Source organism: Stegodyphus dumicola, chromosome 9 (assembly GCF_044657685.1).
Source record: "Stegodyphus dumicola isolate Sdum_Otavi_A_Nest chromosome 9, ASM4465768v1".
In the NCBI taxonomy this organism is placed as follows: Eukaryota; Metazoa; Arthropoda; class Arachnida; order Araneae; family Eresidae; genus Stegodyphus; species Stegodyphus dumicola.
Genome location: NC_140776.1, coordinates 178,130,357 through 178,157,035, shown reverse-complemented (window position 1 = coordinate 178,157,035; position 26,679 = coordinate 178,130,357). Strand labels below are relative to the sequence as shown.

The 26,679-nt window shown below is 34.4% G+C and overlaps 1 protein-coding gene across 2 annotated transcripts in view; it reads left to right on the top strand.

Moving 5' to 3' along the window:
* The window catches only part of LOC146995570 (uncharacterized), a 790,646-nt gene that overhangs the window by 520,714 nt on the left and 243,253 nt on the right, over positions 1-26,679 (top strand). For both annotated transcript variants that reach the window (XM_085824394.1, XM_085824395.1), the window contains exon 3: positions 19,589-19,733. In XM_085824394.1, coding sequence (XP_085680520.1) covers positions 19,589-19,733 — 145 coding nt within the window. The remainder of the gene's footprint in view (positions 1-19,588; positions 19,734-26,679) is intronic.

Here is a 26,679-nt window from a genome sequence, read left to right as displayed (position 1 = left end):
GCTCCTTCCTTTTCTCAACGTAATCTCATATATTCAAGCGTGTGTTACGGAATCTTCATTTATAATAGCTATGTTTGTTTAAAACCTTAATGAATTTCTGGGTACCGTGCATATTCAAGAACTGCATATGCATATGTGCATGTGAGGATGAGGAATATCACGATGCTATAATTTGGTCTTTCTTATTATAAAGCCCCTGTTGTTCATAATCGCCAAAAAAACATAATTGTAAAGGTTAATTTTTACTTCCTCATACGAAGTGAAAAGGAAGTATTGTAATCCGAAATAATTCCGAGTATCATATTTCAACGAAAATATTCATTTTGACCGCTATCGAGTGCAATTTAACGATATTTTTGCGTCACATCTCTACGTAAGGACAGACTAAACAACTCTTCCCCCCAAAAAAAAAAAATTATAAAACTGATTTAAAATGAATTCTGAAGCGAATGTTTTGTGGCAACTGTGCATACGTACGTACGTATATATGTATCTATCTCGCCTAACTCAAAAACGAGTAGCCTCAGAACATTGAAAGTTTCTACATAGGACTGCTATAACATGTAGATGTGCACCTGGTATTTTCGTTGCAGTTCTTCCAGAAATGATTTGTTGTTAATTTAAATAGAGTCTAGTTAGTGATGTTACGAATTTCGTGCATAGGTTAATAATTTTTGCGAAATTGTACGTTTTTTACTTCCTTGTACGAAGTAAAAAGGAAGTATTGTAATCGCGAATAGTTTCAGGCAGCGCATTTCAAAGAAAATATTCATTTTGACCGCTATCGCATGCAATTTAACGATGTTTTCGCGTGACATCTGTACGTAATGATACAATAAAAGACTCTTTTCCACCAAAAGAAATTATAAACCTGCTTTAAAATAAATTCTGAAGAGAATTTTTCGTGGCGTTCGTACGAACGTATGTACGTACGTATCTCGCATAACTCAAAAACGCGTAGCCTCAGAACGTTGAAATTTTGTACATAGGACTGCTATAACATGTAGATCTGCACCTCGTATTTTGGTTGCAATCGGCCGCACCAAACGTATATAAATATGTTTATATATATATCCAGTCTGTTACCCGGCTCAGTGATCTCAGTTTCTTTACTCTTATATGTTTGCAAATTGTAAATTTTTTGCCTTAAAAATGATTGAATTATGTTGTTCTTATCTTCCGGTTACGGTTTTTATGCTTTAGAAAATCTGCAAGCAATATTTGTAGAATTATCGACAATTTAAAAGCTGTTTAAGGGGACTCATACACCTTAAATCCCTCATGTTCTTCGAATATGCGACTGTTGCAAGAATTGTGATATTTTATTTATTTTAAAAGCAATTACTTCCAACTTATTGCAGCTGACTACATAACATAGCGGCTTTGGAAAATAGTAAACAGAAAGTTTGTGTTGCCACAAATATTTTTGTAATTTAATCCTCTTTGTGACAAAATATTTCGCCATGTTTCCACCTTGCGCGCATAATATTTTAAAAATGGCTGATGGAACATACTTGAAATTTGACGGAAATCTTTATGTGGGCACTATTTTCTAACTGAACCAACAATCTGATGAATATTTTAATACTGAAAAATTTTATGGACGAAAAAATTAAAAATTTTGTTAATAAAGTACATTTTATAAACTCAACTCTGAATAAAATAAAAATTTAACATGAAATTCTTAGAATTTTAGGTTCACAGTAGTTTCCAAATGTTATAAAAGCTATATATTAAATATGGAATTAAATTATGAAACAGAATGTTTTAAACTGTGCGCGCAAGTTGGAAACATGACGAAAAATGTTGTCACAAAGCGGATTAAATTATAAAAATATTTGTGGCAACGCAAACTTTCTGATTACTATTTCAGAAAGCAGCTATGAGGGCAATCCAAAAAAAAGGTCTCCTATATTTTTAGATATACAAAGAATCGTTTATTTTCTATAATTGCTACATCACTTTAAAGATTGAAGAATGCTTTATTTTTCAACATAATCGCCATTTCGGTCAATGCATTTTTGTTGACGCTGTGGCAGTTGTACAATGCCCATGTCATACCAGTTTGCCGCCATGCCCTTCAGGAAGCGTGAATCGAGTCCAAGAAGTTCTCCTTTTCGTCTCCATAGCGGCGAAGAAGTTCGCGGGAAGAATCAACCCGTTGCCCTTTGTGGTCTTCTGTCAACATACGCGGCACCCATCTTGGACACACCTTCCAATATTGCAACTTTTCCGTTAAAATCCTGTGGATGGTGCTTCTGGAAACCTCAGGAACCAAAACGCAGATAGCATCCAGAGCGATCCTCCGATCTTTACGCTTGAGTTCCTCAACTTTCGCGATTGTCTCGTCGACAATTGACGGCCTCCCGCTGCTTTCTTCGTCATGAATTTCAGTATGACCTGCTGTAAACTCTCTACACCACTTGCGAACGTTTTTGACATCCATGCACGACTGTCCATACACTTCCGTCAATAGGCGGTGAATTTCAACCGGTTTAACGCCTTTTGCGTTAAAAAATCGAATAACTGCTCGCACTTCGCAATTGGCGGCAACGTTTATCGGGAGCTCCATTTCGAATGGGGGCCCACCAGCGGCCGAGCGGTAAAGTCGCTGAACACTGGTAGTTCGGTCCGAGGTTCGAATCCCGCGAACGGGCTGGCTGCATGGGCGTTTTCGTGGTTTTCCCCATGTGTAACGTGTATACGAGCCAAATTCCCTTAGAAAGTCCTCCACGAAAGGCATCCCTCCTCTTAGGCAGATAGCCCTAGTGTGCTTTGCCATAATTAAATACACCACACCACCATTTCGAATGGCTACCAAGCCAAGACTGAGCATCCGAGCGAAGCGCCTGCGTGTTTATGTGGTAGCGGAGAAGCCACCCCTCACAACAGTGTTGCCAACAACCGTATTAAAACTTTCTGTACGTCCCCAAAAATTAGGAGACCTTTTTTGGGGGGGATTGCCCTCGTATATTATGTAGTCAGCTGTAAAAAATCGGTAGTAATTTCTTTTAAAATAAATAAGTTATTTCAAATCTTGCAACAGTCACCTATTCGAACATCTTATGGGTTTTAATGTGTATGAGTCCCCTTAAGTGCGGTTAAGCATAATTTTTAAATAACATGACATGTTTATTTACATTTGAAACAGCAGAATAGTAGATTTATTGTCAATCTAGAGAGGCTAAGCTTCGCTACAACAAAGATAACACTTTCATTTATTATTGTGAATTAAATCATGCTTAATCCTTTCTGGAATTTTTTCGAGGAAATAAGTGTTTAAGATTTACTTCGTAATTTTTAATGCAGATATTTTGAGTTTTTATGTGCTTTTGCGTCGTTGCGAAGTGAGACCGAATTATTTGACTGAGAAATACTGAATCGTCTGTGAAAAACTGTTTCTTTTTTGTTTTGTTTACTTAATTTCTTTTATACATCGTTCTAGATTTATTATAGTATTTGAATAGAACATGTGACAACGATTATAGAATTCTTCAAATGATATAAATTTTGTGCATTCTGAGTTATAATACGAACGAAATATAACGCCGTTAAGTTAACCTAGCGCCAGAGTGCCAGTATGGTAAACAAATATAGTGAATTTTAAGGAGTGCATTTATTCTATTGTGGTTTATGCGCTGTCGACGAAGAAGATTTAATTCAGTCTAATAAGTTTAAATGAAATGCAAGAAAAATGCGTATAATTTAATATTCCGTACAAGGAAGTCATGTGGTGTAAAATTCAGACTTTTTACTTCCTTGTACGAAGTAAAAAGGAAGTATTGTAATTGCGAAAAGTTCCAGGCAGCATATTTCAACGAAAATATCCATTTTGACAGCTATCGAATGCAATTTAACGATGTTTTTGCTTGATGTCTGTGCGTAAGGACAGAATAAAAGACACCTTTCCTCCAAAAAAAATTATAAAACTGCTTTAAAATTAATTCTGGAGAGAATTTTTCGTGGCGTCTGTACGAACGTATGTACGTACCTACGTACGTATCTCGCATAACTCAAAAACGAGTAGCCTCAGAACGTTGAAGTTTTGTATATAGGACTGCTATAACATGTAGATGTGCACCTCGTATTTTGGTTGCAATCGGCCGCACCAAACGTATATAAATATATTTATATATATATCCGCTCTGTTACCTGGCTCAGTGATCTCAGTATCTTTACTCTTACATGTTTGTAAATTGTACATTTTTTACTTTAAAAATGATTGAATTATGTTGTTTTTATCTTGCGATTAAGGTTTTTATGCCTTTCGTAATTCTGGAAGCAATATTATGCAGTTCTCAACAATTTAAAAGCTGTTTAAGTGCGGTTAAGTTTTAAATAACATGGCGGACATATTTGTTTACATTTGAAGCAGCAGAATTGTAGATTTGTTGCCAATCTAGAGAGACTAAGCTTCGCAACACAAAAATAACGCCTTCATTTATTATTGCGAATTAAATCATGCTTAATCCTTTCTGGAATTTTTTCGAAGAAATAAGTGTTTAAGATTTACTTCGTAATTTTTAATGCAGATATTTTGAGTTTTTATGTATTTTTGCCTTGTCGCGACGTGAGATCTGAATTAATTAAATGAGAAATACTAAATCGTCTGTGAAAAGTTGTTTCTTTTCTGTTTTGTTTGATTAATTTCTTTCATACATCGTTTTAGCTTTTTTATAGTATTTGAATAGAACATGTGGGAACGATAATTTTTCAAATGATATAAATTTTGTGCATTCAGAGTGTCGTTATAGTACACAAATATAGTGAATTTTAAACAGTGAATTTATTCTATTGTGGTGTATGCGCTGTCGACGAAGTAGATTTAATTCAATCCAATCAATTTAAATGAAATTCAAGAAAAAATGCGTATAGTTTATTATTCCGTGCAAGGAAGTCATGTGGTGTACACTTCAGATTTTTTTTAATAATGTCTCATAAAAATCTAAAGAAGCAAAGCTTGGCTGAAAAAGTCAGAATACAGGAGCAAGTCTATTTAACTTTGAGTAAATAGCTGTCTCCCTAAGTTAGCTTGATTTTAGCGAGATATCGCCAAGCTGGCAATGATTTTGGCGATTCATTTTTGTTTCCAAATTTAACGAGAATTCGCCAAATTCGGTTACCATTTGGCGACATTTTGGTCAGGTCCTGCATAAGTGTAATGCGTATTATAACTGAATAACTGTAATTGGTGCGGTGCGTAGCGTAACCGTATCCGGCCCTCATATGCCTTCCAGTAATTTTTAGAAGTGGCAGAAAGCTATATAAGACTGGTTGTTTAGTTCAGCGTTGTTTCGGACTATTGAGATATCTCCGTGTTAGCTTCACTCTTTAGATGCGCTTTACATTGGGTTGTGCTTCGCATTCTTAGTAATCTGAAGTGTAACTGCTGATTGTATTCAATCATACTGTGAAAATTTACGAATATTTTGGTGGGAAGTTTCAGAACTGTGAAGGATTTCTTCCGGTAAAATAAATTTTATTAACCTAGCTTCGGTCCGGATTGCATTCAATCCATTGCGAATCAATACGCATGCAATAATATATCTTCAAATCATTCCAAAACTCGAATTTTCGAATTGTGTACTAGAATTAATATTGTTACGAAATGTAAAGGCGCGGTGAGATGGCTTTCCCGCAAAGCAGTTTAAGGGCTGCCATAAAATGGCAAGGGAAGGTAGGGTTGCCACACTTGGTTACAAATCGCCCATTTGGCGACATTTAGCGACAAAATTGCCGATATGCCATGGACTGATGGAGAACCTTAGTCGACAACTGGACCACTGTGATTGCAGCTCGCTTAGAGTCAATGTTAAATGTTTCGTGATACATGAACTGCAGTAGCGTGACATTTTAGATACTACGATTTTTATGCAGTGCCAGCTCACATGTGTCGCACAGTTACTTAGGCAACATTTCACGAATGAACGTCTTTATAGGTCGACACTTCCCCTCTTCCTACCAGACCTCAACCTCTGTGACTTTTGGCTATGGGGTTATCTCAAAAGCACTGTTTATGGTGATAATCTAAACAATTTGGCAGAAATGAAAAATGTGATACACCGACATGTCCGTAACATTCCTCCTGATATGCTAAAAGCTGCTGTTGAGGATGCAGTAACAGGATTTAATTTGCTTTCGGAAAATACTGGACGTTACATTGAACATACTTTGTAACACGATTAAACACATTTTAAACCGATGTTTTCATGTCTTATTTCATTTAACAATATTGCATACAGCGCCATTTTTACCCTGGTGGTGAGTTTTTGAAGTCTTTTTTTTTTTTTTTTTTTTTTTTTTTTTTTCCCCGCTGAAAATGAATTCCCATAACCTCCTTTACACGATTCCCAAGTGTGATAACATTTGGTCCGGTAGTTTTCCTTTTCTGACCATTTCAAAGTGGAACTTTAATTATAACCACCATGTAAATTAAACTTTGAAGCGCAATTCATGTAATTCATATTTTAAAAAAATTGACAAGAATGCAAAATTTATGGAAGTCTAGCAATCGAGAAATCTTAATTTTCTTGTGTTGTAAGGATCTTAAGTTTTACTAACGTTTATTTTATTTTAAATCTTTACTATCACTTCTTATTTTCTACTTCCGGCCAGAATTAAAAGCGTTAACTTATTTATGCAAAATTTGTCTGGCGAACGCCAAGTACTTAAGTTGTGGCTTTTTGCCAAGCGAGAGAGAGGAAGGAGTTAGACGAAGCAGGCCGCTTGCCTTAGAAGTTTTACTCAGTTGCTGGTTGCCTTCCAGGCCAGAGGTTTAATCCTCTTGATAATTTTAAACGTATTGTAGTGTTAACAGTTCTCTGTACTACATACGGCTTCCTGTTAATATAAGGCCAATCTTCCACGTTTATTATTTCAAAGTCAAGTTAGAGTTTAGTTATATTTTTATATTTTTACGTTTAGACCGCAAGTAGTGGGTCTTTGTATTCCGAAGTACGAAAATTATTGTAAATAGAGAAAAATAAAGGGTTTTGTATACCCTTCTTGTGTATCCTGTCTACTTCCCACAGTTACTGAACATAGCTTTAGTAAGCTCTCTGTTCCGAGTCAGGTCCTTGCATGTTCCCGAAGAAAATAAGACGGAACATTGAACCTGATAGTGTGAGCACTGAAAATAACTGTAGAAGGAAAGAAGAAAATTAGGGAGAAAAGTAAGCAAAAATTTGTTGGGAAATTTGGCTGTCAGACATACCAAGATGTTTCAAAAAATTGAAAGCTTTTGAAGATACTTTCAGGATACTTCAAAGAATTTAGGTGTTGAAAGAGAAAACGCTTGGACGCGTACACCGCAAATGCCATCAATTGAGCTTGTGGTTAACAGAAAAGACAAAAACGATATCATTGCAGATTAAAGTGAAGAGCGACTGGTTTTGGACTATATGGTTGTATAAATTTAAATTACGTTATAGAACATCATATCGTATCATAAACGGAGAATCCCATGATTTCTCAATCGAGTTATTTGAAGATTCAGGAGTTTATCCAGTGATGTGTGTGGATGTCACCTAAAGACGTTTTTTCCCTCCTGATGAAACAACGGCCGAGCGGTAAAGTCGCTGAACACTGGTAGTTCGGTAGGAGGTTCGGTTCCCGCGAACGGGCTAGCTGCATGGCCGTTTTCGTGATTTTCCCCATGTGTAACGTGTATACGAGCCAGTTTCCCTTAGAAAGTCCTCCTCGAAGGCATCCCTTCCCTTAGGCAAATAGCCCTAGTGTGCTTTGTCATAATTAAATAAACCAAAACCTCTTGATGAAACCAGTCTTTCCTTTCATCTCATACCTTCAAAATGTTTAGCCCGTAAAGTCTGACAAAGGCTCTGACCAAATACTGATGAAATGGATTGAACTGAATTATTAAGTTACGTCAAAGCAGGGCTATCTGCCTAAAAGGAAGGATGCCTTTGTGAAGAACTTTCTAAGGGAAATCAGCTGGCATACACGATACACATGAGAAAATCCACGAAAACGCCCATGCAACCAGCCTGTTTACCGGGATTCGAATCCCGGAGTGAACTATCAGTGTTCAGCGACTTTACCGCTCGGCCGTTTGTGGGCCTTTATGAAATGGAAGGCGATAACTTTATTTAAAATGATTGTCAGAAATATCAAGATATTTCGAAAATTTGGATACTTTTTAATATACTTGCGGAATGCCTAAAGAAAAAGAGCAAGAATAAAGTAGAATGAAGAAAAAGAGCAAGAATAAAGTAGAATTCCTGAAGAAAAAATACATTTTACGGTAAAATTTAGTATTTGTATTTTTTTTTTTTTTTTAATTTAAAACTTTTTTTAATCTTATGATATTTGATTCTTACGATTTCAAAAATAAAATATTTGACTAAAATATGAATAACATTTAAGAAACCAAATGTAGGATAAAATTGTGTAAAGCAATGGGCACAATGATAAAACTGCTTAAAGCAGTGTATGCAAGTCATCCTAAGTTAAAATGTCGGTTATACATCTCTCTTATTTATATATATCATTTCTGAACGGAACATTGAAAGGTGTGTTAGCCGTGCTTTACTGTAATTTCTCTTTTAATATATGCAGTTTTCAAACGCATCGTAGTCTGGGTTACAAAGTATTCTTACGAAAGAAACGCAATTCAAATAAATAAAATCAAATTCTGGAAAATTTGTATTAATAAATATATTTAAAATGCTCAGTTCGAATGAATAAATAGAAAATTTTAAAATAATTATCTGAAGAGACAATGCAACACTAAGAATTAGAACAAAAGTCTAAAAATTTAAAAATTACCTAAAATAGTAACTATGACTAAACATATAGTATAAAGAAAACTATTTGAAAAAAAAAAATAAAAATAAACGTTGCACCTTTGATTTAAACTACGCAGTTCGAATGAGTAAATAGAAATTTTTAAAACAGTTATTCGAAAGAAACGATGCAACGTAAACAATTAAAATAAATTCGAAAAAGAAAAAAATTGCTTAAAGTTTATAACAATTATAATTAAAAATATAAGATAAAGAACATTATTTGAAAGAAGGAATCATTGGGTCTTTTTTTCCTCTTACGCACTATATAAAAATGGAAATGAAAATAGGTTGCCACATATTAAGAAGTTCGCCAAGTGAATTAATTTTGGCGCAAATTGAATAAAAAGCGCCAACATAAATTGTTGAATTTCTCCATAAATTTCGCACTAAATTTTACAAAATTTAATATTTAGGCATAATTTGAGTGGTAGAATCGAAATATGTAAAATAATTGGTATGTTATTTCAAAAAAGTCTGATTTTGTGTCAAAATTCCTATGTTAGAATATTGCTATATATAAGTCTAATATATATCCTAAGTCGCGCTTTCGCGGCATGAAGAACGCAATTTGAATTTCGTGAATCGGCCAAGTAGAACGGGAGATATAGAAATGCCCTTTTTTTTTTTTTTTTTTTTTTTTTTTGAGCAGTGTACAAACTTGAAATTTTATGGAATTCTTTATATGGGCACTATTTTCTAACTAAACCAAAAGTCGGATGAATATTTTAATATTAACACATTTTATGCAGGAAAACGTTGCAGATTTTTTTAATAAAATACATTTTATTAAAAAAAACTCAACTCAAAAAAAGAAAATTGAACATGAAATTCTTAGAATTTTTGGTTCACAGTAGTTTCCAAATGTTATATATTAAATATGGTACTAAATTATGCGACAGAATGTTTTAAACTGTAAGCGCAAGGTGGAAACATGACGAAAACTTTTGTAACAAAGAGGCTTAAATTATAAAACTATTTGTGGCAACACAAACGTTCTGATGACTATTTCAGAAAGCAGCTATATTATGGAGTCAGCTGTAAAAAAGATGGAAATAATTGCTTTTAAAATAAATAAGTTATCCCAATATTTGCAACAGTCACATATTCGAAGATTTTTATGTGTTTTAAGGTGTATGATTCTGCTTAAGTACTCCTCAGTTTTTAAGCTGTAGTGCATGCTTCTTTTCGAATATTATCATTAATAAAGTTACAATAATTAATAGTAGCAACATGAGAGGTAAGCGTTATGAAGTTAATAATATTTCTCTTTTCTCACAATTCTCTATACATCACGTTCAATAAATATTTACGAGCAGGTTTTTTCTCCTTTTCTTCTTCCATCTTATTATTCGTTAGCGATGTCCACTTTCATTGCATATAAACATTTCTATAGAATACTATTCTATAAAGGCTTTATAAAATTGCTTTAGAACTTTGCGGAGAATCATTTTGATACAAGATTGACTACAACATCCTATAGGAATTTTTGCAGGATTCTCTCAGTCTCTATAAAAGTTTTTCGTAATGGGTCATTCTATTTATAAATATACGAATTTAATCCGAAAAGAAATTTTCTGGGGAATTTATAATGCTTTTAAATACTCAGCAACTTTTACTACTACTTCTACGCTAAATCTTTTATAGATTTACTATAAAATTTAGAATCTATTCTAAATCTTTTACAAAAATTTAAAGTAAGAAAAGGATTATAGAATGCTTGAGAAGTAAAGCGCGTTTCAACAATCTGTACCTGATATTTTCAAAATTTTCAAAATTGTATTAGTGATTCTACACATACGATTCTATATGTCGCGCCTTTACAAACTTTATAATGCATTTTATAGAATCTTTGCAAAAATCTCTCAAATATTTCTACATATATCTCTAGTGTATTTTGATACATAACTCTATAGAAGCCATATACTATAAAATTTTGTCGGATTCTTTAGAAGATATCTCAAGCACGACATTTCATGTCGCTCGAAGATCAGGCCATTATTCTAAATGATTCTAACGAAGTTTAACATTGACTTTTTTACAGACTTTCATGAGTTATTTTCGTAAAAGATTACAGTGCAATGTATGGGAAACCTGAGCGCCCTGAAAATTACGATGTCTCATGATATATACAAGTTGCCGTGAAAGACCGAAATTGTAGAATATCGACTTTCACCGGAGAAAGATCGGTGAAAGATCGAATATTTCTTTACATTCTTGTACATTCGGACCCTCACCGGTGTATGTCGACAATCACAGATATGCTGTGGTGTAGGTCGAAAAGAGAGGAGTATATGTACACGCTGCCATTCCAAAAGGAAGTGTTCCAGAAATAAATGCAGTTGTAAAAGCAAGGGCCTCTTGTGCAATTCAAAGTGTCATAATAGTTTAAGTTGTTGCAATAAATAAGATTTGAATCACATAATTTGGTAAGTTTTTGATTACTATTACTTTATTTCCTCATTTAAACCGTTCTGTATAATTAAGTAAGTTTTTAACTTCTATTATTTTCCTTTCTCATTTTGAATGTAATTTGTGTTTTAAGTTCTTATATTCGGAAGTTCTTATTTTATGTCTCAAAAATTTGAATATTTTAGCATCTAGGTGTTTTACAGCTTCCTAGAATTTGTTTTTCTTTGGAAAAAGCAAGTAAACCTTAGACCCTTTTTTAAAAATTCCAGTTCTTTATTAATGGTTTTACTCAAAGTGTCACATATTTTGAGTTGCAATCGATCTCTGCCGTCCGTGGATTTTCTTTCAAGATCAATGACTTCACTTTCTTGATGTGTATCTGTTACCGTGAAAGACTGAAATTGGAGAATGTCGACATTCACCGGAGAATGTCAACATTCACCAAATACGTCGGTGAAAGATCGAATATTGCTTTACATTCTTGTACATTCGGACCCTCACTGGTGTATGTCGACAATCACAGATATGCTCTGGTGTAGGTCGAAAACAGGGTCATAAAGTGTATAAAGTTGTTGCAATAAATAAGATTAGAATCACATAATTTAGTAAGTTTTTGATTACTATTACTTTATTTCCTCATTTAAAACGTTCTGTATAATTAAGTAAGTTTTTAACTTCTATTATTTTCCTTTCTCATTTTGAATGTACTTCGAGTTTTAAGTTCTTATATTCGGAAGTTCTTATTTTATGTCTCAAGTGCGTTTTTTGGTGAATGAATTACGAAGAAGGAAATATAATATTGTTATATGTTCAACATTCACCATTAGTACATGGTGAATGTCGACATTCACCGGTGTAAGTCAGAAATAAGAGTATTTGGAAAATATTTCGGACATACACCAAGCGACTATGTGAATGTTCAAATTCACCGGTGAAAGTCGACATTCTCCAGATTTCTGTGTTTCAGTGTAACATACATATGTTATGGCCTCCGGCACATAAAACCGTTATTACACGAAAATGTCATTCTTGACTCGCACCATCCGAGTTAAAATTAATTATGCAATAAATAAAGGAATTATAACGAGAAACTGTACCACACCCTGAAGAATAATAAAAATTATTTTTTCTTTTGGTTATTCTATTATGCATGCAATGAAAATTTCCTAAAATAATCATTCACTATTCTGGCTTTCGGATTTCTTTGAAGGTGATCAGACAGCATAACTAAGGGAGGGGCAAACGTTTTAAGTCGAGGGTCTAAAATCGAAAGAAAAACGTTTGGCGGACTAATGAGTTTTTCTAAAATTTTAAAAACAATATACAATTATTACAAGTTAAACATATCAATGAGATGAATGAAATTGCGATTTCATTTTTTAAAGTTGCTTATATTGACGTTCGAAATGAGATGTACTGATTCTTAGAAAGGAGGCTAAATGTTCATCTGTCAGGTCTACTTCTCAAATAATTCTTTCCAAGGTTTATAGTTGAAGACACTTGTTCACGTATATAAGATGAAGCAAACATAGCACTGATTTTCTGGGTGTGAGATATTAAATTTGGAAAACTTATAAGGTATTTCTCTCACTTTCCTAGCGTCCTTCGTGGTGTAACGGTAGCACGCTGGGCCGGTATTCCAGAGGTCCGTGGTTCGATTCCCGGCGAAGTCGGTTGCATATTTTTCATCCTTTCTGCTTCCAATTAACCTAATGACTCTACAAACTTACTTTCGATAATGATTTGTAAAACTCAAACTTCGGCATGTTTAGAAACAGCTGCTTGAGATGATTGTTAGATTGCAAATCAATTAATTCAAGCTGCAAATATGACCTCACTGCTTCACAATTTACATTGAAAGCCATGGTAAAAATATCGAGTTCTGTTTGAATGGCACTGAAAGCTGCATTCGAACTCATAGTGCAGTTTTTTCAAGCCGTCTTCAAAATGTTTAAGCTTCTCTTAATTTACTGATCGAATATTCATTTACTGAATTTAACTTCGGGAAATGAGACAAGTCGTTCTTAGCTAGAGGCCCAGCAAACAGAGTAAGTTTTAAGTTAAGATAATTAAGGGGACTCATACATCTTAAACCCCTCATGATCTTCGAATATGTGACTGTTGGAAGAATTTGGATATTTTATTTATTTTAAAAGCAATTACTTCCAACTTTTTACAGCTGACTACATAAATATAGCTGCTTTAGAAACTAGTAACCAGAACATTTGTGTTGACACAAATATTTTTGTAATTTAATCCTCTTTGTGACAAAATATTTCGCCATGTTTCCAACTTGCGCGCATGATATTTTAAAAATGGCTAATGGTACATGCTTGAAATTGGATGGAATTCTTTATATGGGCACTATTTTCTAACTAAACCAACAGTCTGATGAATATTTTAATATTGAAAAATTTTATGGACGAAAACATTACAAAATTTGTTAATAAAATATATTTTATAATCTCAACTCAAAATAAAATAAAAATTGAGCATGAAATTTTTAGAATTTTAGGTTCAGAGTAGTTTCCAAATGTTATAAAAGCTATATAATAAATATGGAATTAAATTATGAAACAGAATGTTTTAAACTGTGCGCGCAAGTTGGAAACATGACGAAAAATGTTGTCACAAAGCGGATTAAATTATAAAAATATTTGTGGCAACACAAACTTTCTGATTACTATTTCAGAAAGCAGCTATATTATGTAGTCAGCTGTAAAAGTTGGTAGTAATTGCTTTTAAAATAAATAAGTTATCCCAATTCTTGCAACAGTCACATATTCGAACATCTTATGGGTTTTAAGATGTATGAGTATCCTTAAGTTAAGATTAAGTTTTTTCTAAGAGATCTAATTCGCCTATATTCGATTCCCATACACCTGCCAGAGAAAGAGATACCGCTTGTTGGCGCTAATCTACAGCTATAACTAACAAAGAATTTCCGCTTTTAACACTTTACCGATTGAAAGCTGTCTGTTCTTGCTATTTCCGTCGATTTATGTTTTGTAGAACAAAAAAGAATATATCAGTAAAAATAGAATGTATCAGTAAAAAGTAAAAATATCATCAGTCCTTTGAAAAAAAGGAAGGGAAAAAAATTTAAACAAGGTAGAAAAGGAGATGGATATACAATATATTGTTACGAAATGTAAAGGCGCAGTAAGATAGCTTCCCCGCAAAGCAGTTTTAGGGTTGCCATAAAATGGCAAGGGAAGCCAGGATTGCAACATTTGGCGAGAAATCGCCCATTTGGCGATATTTGGCGACAAAATTGGCGATATACTATGAACGGTTGGAGAACTTTCTGGAACGAATTCTTACCGATTTAGCCCAGATTGTTCTCGAACATGAGCAGAAAGCTATAGAAACCTTGCTGGTCCGCAGTCAGAGTGTGTATGCGTCGTCGAGAGGGCGAGTCGGAGGAGTGCCTCGTCTTCGAGATTGCACGATAGTTAGTATCGAGTTGGTGTCTCGCCTAGCGAGTCAATCCCTGCGGAGTCGATCGAGTTGACAGCCAGGCAGCGAGTGCCAAGTGGGTCGTCGAGTGCACCGAAAGAGTCTGTTAGTATATCGCGGTTAGTGCATCGTCGAGAGAGCGTGTTGCGCTGCGGGAACGACTGAACCGAAGAGTCGGGAGCTGTGCTCGTGTGTCGTCGAGTGCATCGCGAGTTGTAGCGTGGAGAGTCTCGAGAGTACGTGGAGTTCCGAGAACGACCGAGCAGAGTCGGGAGCTGTACTCCAGAAAGCAGCGTCGGGTGCTTTGCAGGAAGCTATCTTCACCTTGATAGCCTGATAACCTGAAGGCTGTGTCGCTGATCGTGTCAGCGTGTTTATAGTAGTTCATCGACTAATGTAAAACGTGTTTTGGAGCTGTCCTGACGATACAGGCTAATAAAGTGTGTTTCGATACTTCCATCAAGTAGTGTCGTCATTATTCACTCCAAATCCATACGAACACCGTACGAACGTGACTTTTAATTTGCCTCGGACCGGCAAATTAAAATTATATCCGCGGGCCGGATAGAAACTTCAGTCGGGCCGTAGTTTGCCCATCCCTAGCATAACTATAAGTGATTATCAGTAAAAGTTCGAAACTGTGGAAACAGTTGAGCACAAATTGATCATTTAAAAAGCATTTTACCTGAATAAATTAAATCCGTAATATAGGTATATTTTAATACACTTCTCAATTTTTTTAAACAATAATACACGTTTTTATTAGCCAAATTTCGTTTTGGCATTTTGTGATGCTACACTATAAACGTAGTTTCACTTTTCAAATTGTTGCCACCAAATATTAGGGCCCTGTATTATATTTAAAGAAATTAAATAACGAAGAATCTGCATAAATGTATGTATGTTTCTTGTATTTTGGTAAAACAACGGTACCTAGAACTATCCAATTTTGAATAGCGTAATTTTCCACTCGAATATGGTCATCTGTAAGCCCAAATTTGGAATTTGTTTTATTATCGATTTCATATTTTGTAAAGCATTTGAGTTTTTGTTTAAGATACTCAACGATTTCAAAACGAGCAATGGCAACACTGTACGAAAGAAACTCCAACGCTCGAGATTGTGTATCGGAAATTCTAAAGATATACTCTTTTTAAATTATTTTGTGATATTACTGTTGGATTAATTTTTATGGTTGACGCGGGAAGAACATGAGATTTAATAAATGAAGGTGACACAAAACATTAAAAAAAGCCTCTTTGGGCGTAATATAAAATCTGAAAACTTTCAGGGTTTTTTTTTTTTTTTTTTTTTTTAACTTCTTTGTTTTCCTGTTTCTATCATTATAAGTTCAAAAACTGTGGAAACAAACGCCGATTTTTTTTTAACGAAATACGGTTTTTATTCAGTTTTAATTTTTAAATACTATAGAAGAGGACAACAGCAGGTACAGCTTCATTTAACAAGAAAATTTTATTTGCATTTTTATTTTTAATTTGACTTTCCATAAATTTGTAAACATTTTAACCCTGAACGTTTCTTTGATGACTTGGACTAGTAAAATGAAATATTCAAAGTTATTTTTTTTTTTTTTTTTTTTTAGTTGCCTGTTACCAGAAATTTTTCCCAGTTTCAGAAAAGGTTATTTTATGGGAGTGGCCACTGCGAGATTTATATTTCTCAAAGAGTTTTTAATGTGTTAAATTGAAATTACGATACAGATTTTTCTTTAAAATGTCCTCAATATTCTTTTTATGCCATTTTTTCCTAAAAATAATATATTAAGTTTTAAAACTGATATTGTTTCTTTTAACTGGAAGAATCATGTCACAAATATTTTTCTTTATGATCAAAATATGGTCATTATGATGATTGTAATGCTTTTAATTATGACTGTGTTAAAAAAAGATCATAAGATAATAAATCGTAAATGAATTTTTAAACTATAAGAAAATATACATCTATTGCAAAAGTTCAACATGAAAAAAAATTCAAAATTAAAACAGACTTAAGACCTAATGATCCTTAAACTAGCTATATATAACTAGAAAGCCCGGCGGTCATGCGAAATGACTGCTGTTCTAGATATTATAAATTGTAATTAAAATGATTTGTGCAAAGGTGTCTGCTAATTCAAACTGAATTACCGAGGGCAGGCGGCGAGAACGCCCCTTTGCTTACTGCCCCACGGGGTTTCTTCCTTCTACTTGCTTAATTGCTTAAAGTAGAGTGCAATGAAGGAAACCACTGGCCGTACATTTCTTAACAGCCACCGCTAGATCAATCAATAAATGTGATTTTAAGTAATAAAATGTTAATTCACATGTCAAAGATCTCTTTGTACACAACATTTATTGTGTAGATCTTTCCATCATTTTATAGCTCGCCTTGCAGAAGACCATCCATTATTTTTAATTTTACGTCCGTTCTTTCACGAACTCTTGAACAGGCAACGTAAAGTTGACCGTGTCCAAATGCAGGCTCAGGTAAAATGCCAACACGCTTAAGCGTTTGGCCCTGAGACTGTATTATCTACGTCACGAGATCTACATAACGAGACGTCTCGTGTCCATTATTTTTAATATTACCTCCGTTCTTTCACGAAACGCTTAAGCGTTTGGCCCTGAGACTGCATTATCTACGTCACGATATCTACTTAACAAGATCTACGTAACGAGACGTCTCGTGTCCATTATTTTTAATTTTACGTCCGTTCTTTTACGAACTCTTGAACAGGCAACGTAAAGTTGATCGTGTCCAAATGCAGGCTCAGGTAAAATGCCAACACGCTTAAGCGTTTGGCCTTGAGACTGCATTATCTACGTCACGATATCTACTTAACGAGATCTACATAACGAGACGTCTCGTGTCCATTATTTTTAATATTACGTCCGTTCTTTCACGAACTCTTGAACAGGCAACGTAAAGTTGACCGTGTCCAAATGCAGGCTCAGGTAAAATGCCAACACGCTTAAGCGTTTGGCCCTGAGACTGCATTATCTACGTCACGATATCTACATAACGAGATCTACATTACGAGACGTCTCGTATCTACATAACGAGACTGTTATGTAAGTATTATCTACGTTTCAATTGAAACGGCAACCATGTGCCGTGGCAACTTCACTCCATTGGCTAGTACAGTTACGCAACCAACCAATAAACTATCTGCGACAAACAGACACTTAAGACGAATATAAATATGGGGTGAAGTAGCATCATCTCCTCCGAAGAACATAAGAACTTAAAACACACAACACATTCAAAATGTGAAAGGAATTAACAGAAGTTAAAAACTTACTAAATTATGTGATTCAAATCTTATTTATTGCAACAACTTAAACTATGATGACACTTTGAATTGCACAAAAGATCCTTGCTTTTACAACTGCACTTATTTGTGGAACACTTCCTTTTGCAATGACAGCGTGTACATATACTCCTCTCTTTTCGACCTGCGCCACAGCATATCTGTGATTGTCGGCATACACTAGTAAGAGTCCGAATGTACAAGAATGTAATGCAATATTCGATCTTTCACCGACGTATTTGGTGAATGTTGACATTCTCCTGAGGCGAAAGTTGACATTCTCCAATTTCGGTCTTTCACGGTAACATATATATATATATATACACATATATATATAAATGTGATGTACCAGCTTTAGTCGTAGCTTAAATTATCAGACGATAAGTTTAAAAAAAAACAGGATCCATTTATTACTATTCAGGAGAAATAGCAGTTACAAAATCAGATATCCGGAGTAAATAAAAAAGAATTTTTAATAACTTTTTGTATGAAGTTTACTGCATCGTGACATTTAAGAAAAAGGCCCCGATATTCTTTTGCGAGTCCTTTTATAGCCTCTGGAAAGGCGGAGCTTCCAAGAAATGACGTCAGCCTCGTCAGCCAATCCAGTTCGCTTTAAATATTTCCAGAACATTCTATAATTTTACATGTAGAAAAAGCGGGAAAAACAACTTGACTACGGGGCTGGGGATTTAATTCCACGTACTTTTAAATAAGAGAACATCGCCATTAAAAATGAAAAGAACATACAGTTAGAATTTTAAGTGTATTCTTGATTATGGAATTTTATTATTACAAATATATATATATATATATGCCTTTCTTTATATATATATATATATGTGTGTGTAAAATATAAAAAAAAAATACGATGGCTTTGCTCTTTGCGAACCAGCAACCTTTAATTAATTTTCTGCAATTCAGGATTTTCCCCTAGAGCAGTACCTTCTAGAACATTCGCGCCTATTACATAAACTCCTCATATAAATGCTGCGTCATAAGTTTTTCTACATTTTTCTAGAAGCTACTCTGTTACATAACCTTTCACATAAATGCTGCGTCATAAGTTCTCCTATACAGATGCCTTCTTGCCTTCGTTCTGCTAACGCCTCCGCTATGCTCCTCTTTCTTTGTTAGAACGTTATAACGTATTACAGTCAGTCGTATCTAATAATTCAATTACTGAATAAGTTATTTGAGTAACTTCATATGGAAAAAATCATCTGTTCTAAAATAAAATAAAGATATGCTGTTAAAAGTGAAAAGTCCTGAGTCGTCATTTTTCTCCGTGGTGCAATCATCCCAGCTTCGTCAACCATCTGCCAAAACGTGAAATGGAATAGCCTCACCATTCACGCACGATGTGTTGGAATAACTGAAATCATTACATATATATGTATATTTATATATTTTTAAATATAGTGTACTTCAGCTATTAGACATCAAAATAACTTGTTTCTGAATCTCACTTATAGTTAGTGATGCACATTATTTTTACTTAAGTGTTTTCTAAAAGCAGTCTTGCAAAATTTCTGTAGATAAGGTACACAAGGAGGTCTTGAATAGCTTCCTCCTTAATGATCCTCGAAATTTCTTTGTTTTTCAGTGTCTTTGGATCCTCGTCCAGTGGTGATTCCCATTTTGTCCTCGGTCATTGGATTTCCTATCATCGTATTCGCTCTCATCTGCGCCCTCAGGCATCGAGCCATTAAATTACGACGAAGGGATCAGCTTAAAAAACTGCAAGCTGGGTAAGTTTTTTTTATTTTTTATTACGCAGTCTATCAAACATGAAAATGCTTTAGCTTGCTTGAATTTCAAAATGAATTGTCAGCGTAAAAGCCTACTTTATATAATAATTAAAGACATTTTAGCGCTATTTTTCTGTAGAGTGGCGTACGGTCTTTGCAATTTCTAAATTAAACCCAATGAACTGCATGCAATCTTTCCTACGGAATTAGTTAAAATTGTATAAGATAGGATCTATTTGCTGGCACTTTCAAAATATTTTACCCATCATCTTGAGGATATCTTAGACTTAAGGGGGCTCATACACCTTAAACCCCTTATGATCTTCAAATATATGACTGTTGCAAGAATTGGGATATTTTATTTATTTTAAAGCAGTTGCTTCCAACTCTTTACAGCTGACTACATAATATAGCTGCTTTGGAAACTAGTAACCAGAAAGTTTGTGTTGCCACATATATTTTTGTAATTTAATTCGCTTTGTAACAAAATGTATCGCCATGTTTCTAAATTACGCGCGTGATATTTTAAAAATGGCTAATGCTACATACTTGGAATTTGATGGAATTCTTTATTTGGGCAATGTTTTCTATTCTGTTTACCAAAAATCTGATAATTATTTTAATATTAAAAAAAATTATGGACGAAGACATTACAGATTTTTTTAATAAAATACATTTTATAAGCACAACTCCAAATAAAATAAAAATTTAACAAGAAATTCTTAGAATTTTTGGTTCACAGCAGTTTCCAAATGTTATAAGTGCTATATATTAAATATGTAATTAAATGTTTTAAACAGTACGCTCAAGGTGGAAACATGAGGGAAAATGTTTCGCAAAGCGGATTAAATTATAAAAATAGTTGTGGCAACACAAACGTTTTTATTACTATTTCAGAAAGCAGCTATATTATGTAATAAGCTGTAAAAAGTTGGAAGTAATTGCTTTTAAAATAAATAAGTTATCTCAATTCTTGCAACAGTCACATATTCGAAGCTCTTATGAGGTTTAAGGTGTATGAGTCCCCTTAATTTCGGCAAAATTAAGCATCTTAATTTTTGTAATCAGCAATTATCAACTGAGAACCCTAAATATGTTAAAGGAACTCATTTTCTGAATATATCATCTGTTTATTGTACACATCATTTTAAAAATTGCCGAAGAATAATATTGTTTACATCGTGTCTGCGTTTGGAAGGTTAAAAAATAAATATTAATTCTTTCGAAGTGTAATAAAAATGTTAAATATTCATCTACAGGGGTTGGACAAAAATATGGAAACACCTTTAAAAAACATGTTTCTATGCTTAATATGGTGTGGGAAACCCGTTGGCATCCAAAACAGCTTGCAGTCTTCTCGGAATGGATAAATACAGTTCCTGTATGTTTGCCAAGGGAATATTATACCATTCTTCCTGCAAAACGGTGGCAAGTTCAGATAACGATGTTGGCGGTGGATAACGAGAACGCGCTTTCCGTTCCAATGTAGACCACAAAGGTTCGATAATATTCAGGTCTGGTGACTGTTGTGGCCAGGGGAGATGGGACAACTCATCCTCGTACTCAGAAAACCAGTCCTGGACAATGTGAGCTGTGTGAACAGGGGCTTTGTCGTCTTGGAAGACACCATCATCATCGGGGAACAAAGTTTGTACCATGGGATGAACTTGATCGGCCAAAATGTTCACATAAGCCTTGGCAGTCATGTGCCCTGACACAGTTATCATGGGCTAGCAGAGAACCACGATATGGCTGCCCAAACCATAACAGAACCCCCGCATGTTTCACTCTTGGCAACAAGCAGTCTGTATTATAATCTTGAGATGGCGTTCTCCAGACGTAAACTCGGCCAGAAGTGGGAAACAATGTGAAAGAAGACTCGTCAGTCCATATTACTCGCTTCCACTGCTCTATAGTCCAGGCTTTATGACTTAAACACCACCTTTTCCTGTTACGGGCATTAGCATCACTGATGAGTGGCTTCTCGATTGCAGCACGGCCAGCAATTCTCTGTTTATGAAGCTCCCTTCTAATTGATTTGGTACTCACGGGGTTCGGTAACACAATATTCATTTCAGCAGTAACTTTTGCAGCTGTAGTCTTCTTATTTTTCGTCACAATTGCCCTTGATGATCGTCTGTCACGATCACTCAGGACACACTTTCGTCCGCGCTGTGATTTAGCAGATGATGTTTTTCCGCTTTTCAAATATGCGGAATAAATCTTCGATAGAGTACCTCTTGAAACACTAAACACCTCGGCTACCTTGCTTACGGAAGCACCTACCATACGTGCTCCAACAATTTGCCCACGTTCGAAGTCTGTTAACTCTGACATAATGCAATGACAACCTCACATAACAGTACTCCGACAACAACTGAACTGTTTAGCACACTTACGAAGTTGTATAGGTGGTACAGTAGTCAAAAACGTCAGCGCCACCTACATATTTCATTAAAATCAATCTTTCTTTTCAAACATGCATTTCACAAGGTTTTTCCATATTTTTGTCCATCCACTGTATCATTTCTTTATTTTTAGCAATGGAACCGCGTTGATTACTTTTGTCTGGTTTCAATGCCCGTGGTATCTAACCTTATGCAAATTTTCAATCATTTTGTAAAAGTTTAATGCAAACAAAAGGCAATGATCTTAGATATTCCTTGTACAAACATTCTTCGAATAAGAAAGGTCCTTCCATAAATGAAAAATTTAAGCATTTTATTAAATAATTAGTATAAAAAATTAATTAAAGAAGGTGTATAAAAATTTAATTTAATCATTTTTTGCCAAATATTTCATAAATATCTGTTTGTCATAATTTACACCATGATTACGCCAAGTATTTTATGCCAATTTCAAAAATTTTGCAATGAGGAAAGTATGATTACGCCAAGTATTTTATGCCAATTTCAAAAATTTTGCAATGAGGAAAGTATGATTACGCCAAGTATTTTATGCCAATTTCAAAAATTTTGCATTGAGGAAAGTATGATTACACTAATGCTCCAGAGAGAATAGATCTAAATAAAGCATTTCGGATCAGTGCTTAAATTCCGCCGGAGCACGGAACTTCTCAATTTTTAAGATACTTCTCAATTTTTAAGATAAATTACAATTCTAGCCGGAGCGCACCGGACCCCTAAATAAGATGAGATCCGGTACTTCTTTTTATAAAAGAGAACCACAATTTCAAGGGAAAAAAAATGGAATTCGTAACATTTTAGTTTAACAATAAGCAGACTTTGCAATACTCTATTTCCCTGAAAATACGAACTCGTGAGAACATGAGACGTTCAAGTAAAGTCCCTTCACTCACATGCGGACACCTTTCCCTTTAGGAAGGGCAATAAATTTTGGGGAGTTTGTATAACCCGGCGGAAGTCGCACCAAGAAAAGTTACTAGAGTGGGCACGTGGGGTATCACATACCCCAATATTTAAAATACGATAAAAATAGTTTGATTTAGTTTTAAAGCTGTTTTTCTTGTTCTCGTGTATTATAAATACGTGAATAATAATTGGGTTTCAAAAAATTAATTTCCAAAATAATCTTAGAGTTAAAATTAAGATAAATGAAAATAATAAAAAAATAAACATCATGCCTCTAAGTTTCATTGCATCTCTAATACAAAATGCTTATTTTATTTCTTCACACTTTGAACGAAATACATTCATGTGTTCTTGGCACAGAATGCTTTCACATTTTAAACATTGCATTCACGTTCTTCTGTCCTTGGCGCGAGGGCAAAAAATTTATCACATCTTTCGTACTTAGTTGTTTCGAATTTCATGTATTCGTTTTAATTCTTCGTCGAAACTCCTGCTTTTGTTTTGCATGCAATACGTCAGTTTCTTGGTAAAGTATTAATCTCTGATCTTTGTTCAATACTTTTTTTCATTAATTGTAATGCTAAGTCCTGCAAAAACAGACTTCTGTTTCTGGTTGGTGGATTAGCAGTTGAATGTAATATAATTCAAGTATTTATTACAGCAACATTCAGTGCAGGAAAGAAAATTACCATTGGCCACCTCCTTGTTATTTTGACAATTGAATAATTGGCTGACATTTCATCCCCCATATCCACTGCTCCTTTAATCATATTATAAAAACATATAATTCCTGACGTTTTATTTTCTCCAATATTATCATCTATAGTATGATCGTTATATAATGTTGAAAGCATAAAAACAGTTTTTCCTTTTTTAGGAACATCAGGAATTAATGTTTTGTCTTTTTCGAAACCAAAACAGTGTAGAAAATATTCCTAGTTTCATCTTTAATTTCCGAAATGCAATCTTCATCGCTTTCAAATATTTCTAATAAATCTCACAGACGTTGCATCTCCAATTCATAGGGAGTCATTCTTTTTACCATAATGCAGTTAAAAATTTTTAAGTAAATTTAATGTCAAGTACTTTAAAATTACTTGCGAGTAGAAATATTTACTCTTACACTCTATATCTAAATTTCTAAACTAAATATTCAGTCAGAAAAACACTACGCGGACAGACGCGTGGGATGTGTCATACCCCGGTTCCAAAAAAATACCGATAAATCTTTTTCTGAAACACACAGGCAAAGAAAAAGCTCTTCTGAACGTCAACCACAACTAGAAACTCAGCTACTGAAATCAGCGCAGAACTTCAGTTTCACAAGTTAGGAATATTCTACTTTTATGTAGGTTTGGGGTATGGTACACCCCCAGGCGCTTTCCTGCGGGTTAAGAACGCGTAAATTTCTCGCCATGCCATCGTATCTAGTGTATTGTTATCGATGCTTTGTTATCCTCGCAGGAAGGAAAATTTGTGTTCTTAAATGTGCCTTGAGTGACAGCGAATACAATAAGAGTGAAATACTGAGATAAACTGCTCAAGTACGTCCTATACATCGTCTTCCCACAGTATCCGCTAATGTAAGCATATACCGGGGGTGCAAAAAGCGTAACCACCAACTTTGCGTTCATCCTTAGGAGTCAGATTCGGGACTCAATTTACCTCTGACACATCTGCTTGATGGCTATAATTATATCAGCAGAGAGCCTCAGTCAAAGGAAACGTTCTCTCTCACTAAGATTTCCCTCATTTTTTGTTTCCACCCACTCATATCCTCATTCTGTTTCGTTCTGGAATTTTCATCAGCTATACTTTGAGTATATTTAACTTTTGTGATGATAAAAGAACTTTTTCTCCCTATGATCAGAGCTTAAATTGCGCCGGAGCCCACGGGATCCCGGCTCCGATGCTTTTGAGTTTTTGTAATAAATCATAATTCTAGCTGGAACGCATCGTAGCCCTTAATAAGAAACGTGCGGCACTTCTTTTATGTAATTGAATAACAATTTCAGTAGAAATTTTATCTGGAAAATTTTATTTTAATAATAAAATTGTATTAAAAATCGCTTATTAAACTTCAATTTATCTCTTTACATTTTATTTAATTTTAATTATTTAATTACTTCGATATTTAATTATTTCAATAACTAATAATTAATTTTCTAATAATTATCAATAAAATTATAATTAATCGTATAATAATTATTGATTAAATAACAATTTATAAACATTAATTAAATCGCTATTAATTAATTTGGGAATAATTAACTAACTTCAAAATTATAAATGAGTTTGATTGTCATTTTATTTATTTATTTACTCTTTTTCCTCTTTGCTGAATGCCCTCCATAGTGTTCCGGCACTTCTAGTCTTAGAAATTAAGCCCTGTTTGAGATATAATCAATTATCCTTTTAAATTACAATACATTATCAATCACGAAGGCGTCTTGATATGCTCATAACATCAGTATTTAAATAAATAGCGGTCTTTAACCATACTAAGCATTCAAACTTTAAATATTTTAAAAAAATATATCGAAAGTAAAATTACGAAATTATTAATATACAAATATATACTAAGTATACTAATTTGAAAGTCTCAATAGCATCAAAAAGCTTCACGGTACAAAGATATAGCATTAGTGCAAAGTTTAATATACAAAGCTACTATTGTAGTACTAACAAAATTTTGGTTTGTGATGTAGCCGTTCCTCAATAGACACTAATGCCGGCTAGCTTTAAAAGGATTTATTAACAGAGCACACAGGAACGGTTACAAACAAAAGAAATATATATATAAATGAAACATAAACGAAATGGAGCATCAAACATTGAGAATAACGTAACATAGTAAACTATCATCATGGCGGCTGGAGGTCGACTGACGTTTTTTTTTTCATATCGCCACGAGATGGCGTTTAAATAAAATAGTTCGGTTACAGTTCATGAGTTCATGGCGTGAATAAAATAGTTCAATTACACTTAAATAGGTCTGTTACATCCTCCCCCTCTGACTTCGTAGACGTCTCGGCAAGAAGTCAGGAACTGACATTTGTCTACTTTGTGCAGCGGGCGGAGAATCAGATGGACGGGCTCCAGTTTGACAAGCAGGAAATTTAGCGTCACCAGCACCTTGTGCAGCAGATTCGGGTGGTATTACACGTTTCGGGCGTCCTCTTTTCTTTAAGGGAACCACTGGAGTTACACGAGCTGCGTTTTGAAACTTATTTCGATCTTGATATGGATTCAAGGCTGAAACATACTTGCCGAGAATTTTGCCTGGTTCATGAGTATCGGCAATATCATAAGTGGTTGGAGATCTTGTAGTCACTATCACATAAGGACCATCTCTCTTGGGCATGAAATTAGCAGTTTTCTTCAGTGGACCTTTGCTGATTGGATGGAGGGTGACCCAAACTTTATCTCCAGGAACGAATTTCGGCGTTTCTCTTCGTTTTCTGCCAGCATAACGTTTCTGTTTATCTTGATGCAATTCGACTCTTTCTCGTACCTGTTGTACTGTACATTTCTTGCAAAACGTTTCAAACATGGAGTAATTTCGGGAACAAAATTATCGTTCTCAATTACGGCTTTTATATCATGCTTTACAT